Here is a 6,000-nt window from a genome sequence, read left to right on the forward strand (position 1 = left end):
TTTAGAGTTCAATGTTGACTCGAAAGCAATCTCTTCTTTTTATAGGCAGTCAGTGAATGTTTTTCTTCGTTTCACTGTGTTTCAAAACAGTGAGAAATCTTGCTTTCGTTACATGTTTACCAATTTGAATAATTTTCATTTCTCGCAGAACTCCATTGCTAAATCGGTGTTTTTATAATCAGCTGAACTTATGAAAATCTTAATTGTAACCTAATCATGATGATATTTCCTCTTTGAAAAAGCCATCTTTAAAAAAAAACTCAAATGAGATCGTTAACCAGAAGGTTTATTTGGCTCATTTTAACTGCAGGTCTTATTTATAATTTATGAAACGTGATCGAGTGAGGTCCTAAAGTGTAAAATATCTCTAAATTTATTGGCAGAGACCAGACGAATTGAGCAAGATTATTTATAACATTCGTATTCCACCCTGTGAGTTTACACCATTACCACATTCATGAAATAAAGAATGTAGTAGGATCACTTTGTTATGATACGTGACTTTCTTTCTCAATAACTCATTTAATTTCAATTATCAATTTGACAGGCGGTGTACAGGTGTAACGATAAATAATTCTCGATTAAATTGTGTCCGGAAATATGGCTGACTATCCCTAATGTCACGGCACTTGTTAACGTGCCTGTGGTGTTTTGTCATATCACAATATGGATTGCATCTCAATCTAGCTTCCCCCTGAAAGCTCATATTCCTTCAATTTAGGTTCACCTTCGATATAGCCTTGCATTACAGCAGCAAATTAACTCTAAAAAGATATATGAATGTGAAGGAGAGGATAGAACCTAGAGAGTGGGAGGGGGGGGGGGGTCAAGATTCAAGAGGTGAAATTTGAGAGAGAGATAGAGAGAGAAGGGGAGTATTATACTAAAATACGATGTATCTAAAGTGAATGGGGAGGCCCCATAGTCAGTATAGTTGGATAATACGAAATATTAGTGAAACTATATGAAGTTATTGGTGAAAGAGATGGACTGTCCGATGAAATTATCACTTAATTTTACACTTGTAAGTCATAGTTGACCTCGGACATATTAATTACGTTGATAGTTCCGGCATATGTGTTCCAATTAGGCTTACTTACCTTTTATGGACTATACGAGGGTAGGCAGTAAAGCATGCACATATATAGGCTGCATGTTCGTAAAGGAATCGTACAGTAGCCCTGCGGTCTACCTTGCAATATCGTAAAGAGATCGTTCGGTTTTCATGCAGAGGCTTTAAGACGATTGCCCTGTAATCTTTTCTTAACACGAAATGATGGTGATAGTGATAACGATGACGGTGGTGGTGATGATGATGAACATGATGATGGTGATGCTGATAATGACGATGATTATGATAATACAATATTAAAGAGACTACCAAAACTACTTGTATCTTATCTAATTAATTAAAAACTGCTTTATTTTGAAGCGGTTTATTTCCAAGACCATTATTTCGTATTTAGTACGTCAAACGCGTTTATTATCATTCAGCATCAATTAGCATCACATGGTGACAGGTGCGTAAAGAACAAGACTAAATCATCTTGATTAGTTAATCAATAAATTTGCCCACGCAAAGACCAATATTGCTTTGCTCAAAATGAAAGCCATGAATAAAGAATTTTATTGATAGTTAATGCTGAATATCTGACATTTTAAGACCAGTATTTCCACCTGAAACTGGGAAGGATGTTTTTGTATTTTAGCGGTGGGGACTTAATGAACATCAGATTTTGCTCCATACATGCCAATGGTCTCAGCATCCTTTATCAGCTTAACGCCTGATATTGAAATCTAGAGTGCAATAAAAAGCTGTGTACTTATGTTAGAAATTAAAAAGAGGGACTTAACAATGATTAATACGATCAAACTGGTGGGTTGATTTAATATGCTGCGCAGTCTTTCATTGTTTGTCGCTATCTATGTAAAGTATACACACACAGACTGCAACATGACACCAAGGAGAAGCAAAAATATTTGCAGTCAGATTTTAAACACAGTTAATACGATTTGTGGTGAAACTTGAGGTTTGAAATAATTATGAACTTGAATAAATTTATCTTTTTCGATAGGGGCTATACTACAAGAGAAAAGAAATGCAGTCGCAAAATGATTATGATATTTTTCATTTTCCGTGGTTATTGTTTGGTAAAAACGAATTAATTTCTATCAAGGTGGGGGGGGGGGGGGGCACTTCCAAAATATGAACAGAAGTCACAGTTTGCACATCAATTATGATTGTGTAAAAAAAATGCGGAAAATATATATTATAAATGTAGTATTATCCTAAGCATTGGGAAAGTTATCATGTAAACTTATACGAGCCGAGTGAACTCCACACCTTTTTTTTCTCTTGCACCTCCCAGTGATTGTAATAAAAACATTAATTGCTAATGTATATTACATTGTGGTATAAGAATAACACTTTGCTTATTGCTAAATATAAGGGATCATGTATATCCCAATGTCTTTCCGTTCGTAATGAAATGAAACGATAATATTTCCTTTTTTGGTTGTCAACACAATTTAAGTTCAAGAGAGAGAGAGAGAGAGGGGGGGGGGGGGGGGGGGTAAGGAGAGAATGAGGAAAGGAGAAACTATGCTCATGAAAATATATACTTTCATCAGAAATAAAAAAAAATGCAGACGAATGCAGAAAATATGAGGGCGTTTATGATACAGTATGATGATGATGATGATGGCGGTTGTAAGGATGATGATGATGGTGATGATGATGATAATGATGATGATGGTGGTGATGATGATTGTGGTGATGATGATTACGGTTGTGATGATGATGATGATGACGGTGACGATGATGGTGATGATGATGACGGTTGTGATGATGATGATGATGATGACGATGATGGTGGTGGTAGTAATGTGTTGGTGGTGATGATGATGGTGGTGATGATGATGATGGTGATGATGATGATGGTGATGATGATGATGGTGATGATGATGATGGTGATACCGGTGATGTAATGTGATGATGACCCTCACGACAATGATGGTCATATTGACCGTAATGGTATAGTAATATAGATGTTGATGACAATGGAAATTAAAATGATGTTGATAGTGAATGAATGATGATGATGATTATAATGATGACGGTGTTGGTATAGTGGCGACGTTGATGGCGGTGATGAATCGTGATGACGGTAATGGTGGTCATAATAATGGTATGATCATGATGGTGGTACTATTAATGTTGATGTTGATGTCTTGACGATTATGATGATGATGATGATGTTGTTGTTGTTGTTGATGATGATGACGATCAGAAATAATAAAAAGATTGCAGATGAATGCAGAAAATATAAGGGTTTTTATAATTATGTGATAATATAATGATGATCATAATGATGATGTCGATAGTGATGATGATGATACTGAAAATGATGGTGATGAAGATGACGAAGGTGAAGATGACTGATAGAATAACAGTAATAATATTTACAGTAAGATTGCAATTATTTACGGAAAAGTAGTATTTTCCATATTGGATATATTATGGCTACCATGGTTACATCAATAATTTGATAAAAGTAGTTGATAACTAACCTCTGGTATATCTGCATTGGGTAGGCGTATCTCAACTGTTTTTACATTAGGAGGATCTAAGACACCCAACTCCTCTTCAATTTTCTCCACCACATCTTCTTCCTCATCTTCAACATCAGCAAGTAATTCTTCTACCAGATTATCTTTTTGAGCAGCTACAGCAGCTAAGGCCCCCCTAAGCCCCTGTAAGAATTGCTGTCTCCCAGAGTTGATTGCCTCCATCGCATCCACAGCCCGAATTCCCTCCGCCCACGCTTCCCGGTAAGAGATGGTGGCGAGAGTCGCTATGAGAAAACCACCGACCAGCAGCCATTTTGGAGTAGATGAAACCATGTTTGTGAGATGCAGGCTATGAGCGTAGCTAAGTAGTGCACAATCAGAGCCTACGTGCATGCACAGAGGAACAATAGGATTGCTTGGTCAGATGACCTCCCTAGTGATGCTATCCTCTCCTCCCTACTCTTATAACAGATGGAGTCTCTTAAAACAGATGGAGAACAATCCTGTCCTTTATGAGTAGTCAAAACAGATGCAAACCAACACGAAACTCTTTTGGTCGTTTGGCATATGTAATTGATGATTGCAATCGACGTGTTTTAGAAAAAGGTATGGTGAATTATTACAGAAAACGAGCGAAACGCCGGACCGATTATATGCGGGTGGTTTTCTGTAAACAACTCGGCATCTAATGAAGATCGCATTGGTTGAGGAGGGATTGTCTGCGCACAGTGGCCACAGCTCTGTCGAATTAGGGTTTGTAGTCTTGGTATTGAGACATTATCCTGTACCGCACAACTATTAACTGATAAAAGAACGAATTATCAATCCAGCTGGATGAACATCAGACCAGTACCCCCCCCTTGATAACCATAATTTGTATATTATTTATTTATTCATTAAAATTGGAAAATTACGTCCACACGCATGAATAGATATTTCTATGTTTTTTTTTGTTTTGCTTTAGATATTTCATGTTGTATGTTATTGATGTTTTTTGAGCACGGTATATAATTTCTTCGTCTTCTTATATCATTATTATTCCTTTTTTCTTCTTCTTTTCTTCTTCTAATATCTTCTCTGTAATCTTTTTCTTCTCCTCACTTTTCCCTTCTTCATCTTCCTTTTTTTCTTCTCCCCCCCCCCCTCTTCACGTTTCAATGATTCCTTTGTAATATTCCATTGATGCTTCTGTTTAGGTTAACTGTTCGTTAAACACTGGTTTTAAAATGTTTACTATGTCAACAAGGGCGCCGGAAGCGGGGGGGCAGGGAGGGCACTTGCCCCCCCAAATAAAATTTTTGGGGGGCAAAACGAGATTTTGCCCCCCAACGTGCCCCCTGAAAGATGAAAAATGATAAATTATTTTAGGACAAAAGTAAATGAAGGCACTTTTCTGCCTGAAAATTGTCATTTCCATTGTCAAAAATGAAAAAATTTTGCCCCTGACGGGGCAAATACATGATCATAGTAAGCCTCGCGTCTTTTGACGAACAGTTCCTCTGTGAAACATAGCTTTGATAAGCCCCTTTTCCATCTTATTACAGTGTGATAACGTTCCTTTTAATGAATACATTTTTGTCATCTTAAACATGTTAAAGTCTTTAAAAGGCCTATATTACACTGGTTTGAAACAATTTCGTTTGCAATAAGGCTCGCAATTTGCTGGAACTGCGACCCTGGTCATGAAGAAACACCAGGCTGGGTCAGAAGGGAGGAAACAGGAGCAAAAAGAACTCCAAGACTGTTTAATTCTCAAGAAATTAATTTTTGAATGCACTTAGAAACGCAACTTTTATACTCCATTTTACACAAAATCCTTACCGTGGGGGGGGGGGTCCCATAGCCTCTCCCGCTCGATCGCTTCGGTATCTCACGCTGTCAAAAATATTGTGCCCCCTTCGGGATTTTGCCCCCCAAAACTGAAAGTATTCCGGCGCGCCTGTATGTCAATTGTATATTGTGTTCCACACGGCCCCAATGGAAATCAGTCTGTGAACTATTTGGGCTTTTTAACCGTGTATAAATAAAATCAATCTTATCTTATCTTTCTGCTTATCACTTTCTTCGTACGGTTACAAAAATCACCTTCATTTTGGAGTGAATACCTTTACTATATGAACGAAAATGCCCATCCCCCTTGGAAAATCCTGGACCAGCCCCAAATTATTAAACTCCTAAAATTAAAAAGAAACAAACATGAAATGATAAAATAAAATGTGTGTTTCCGGTATGTTTGATGAATGGTCTGCGAAACAAAACTAGTTTAAACCGCTCGAACAGGTCTTCACGATGACGTCACTCCTCCTCCTAAAGGCACGATCAAATTTCAGTGATCATCATGATGCATTGGGTTCGGTGCTACATCGGATGTGTGGAAAATTAAGCGGGATGAGTTATTTTAGGAGAGCAAGTAGTCAGCCAAGCTTCCTT

At 37.5% G+C, this 6,000-nt stretch overlaps 1 protein-coding gene across 2 annotated transcripts in view; it reads right to left on the reverse strand.

Annotated features, from left to right (window-relative positions):
- The window catches only part of LOC121416351, a 43,836-nt gene extending 39,576 nt beyond the window's left edge, over positions 1-4,260 (reverse strand). For both annotated transcript variants that reach the window (XM_041609922.1, XM_041609921.1), the window contains exon 1: positions 3,571-4,260. In XM_041609922.1, coding sequence (XP_041465856.1) covers positions 3,571-3,963 — 393 coding nt within the window. In that variant the 5' untranslated portion in view covers positions 3,964-4,260. The remainder of the gene's footprint in view (positions 1-3,570) is intronic.
- Between the last annotated feature and the right edge of the window lie 1,740 nt (positions 4,261-6,000).

This window comes from Lytechinus variegatus, chromosome 5 (assembly GCF_018143015.1).
Source record: "Lytechinus variegatus isolate NC3 chromosome 5, Lvar_3.0, whole genome shotgun sequence".
NCBI classification, from domain to species: domain Eukaryota; kingdom Metazoa; phylum Echinodermata; class Echinoidea; order Temnopleuroida; family Toxopneustidae; genus Lytechinus; species Lytechinus variegatus.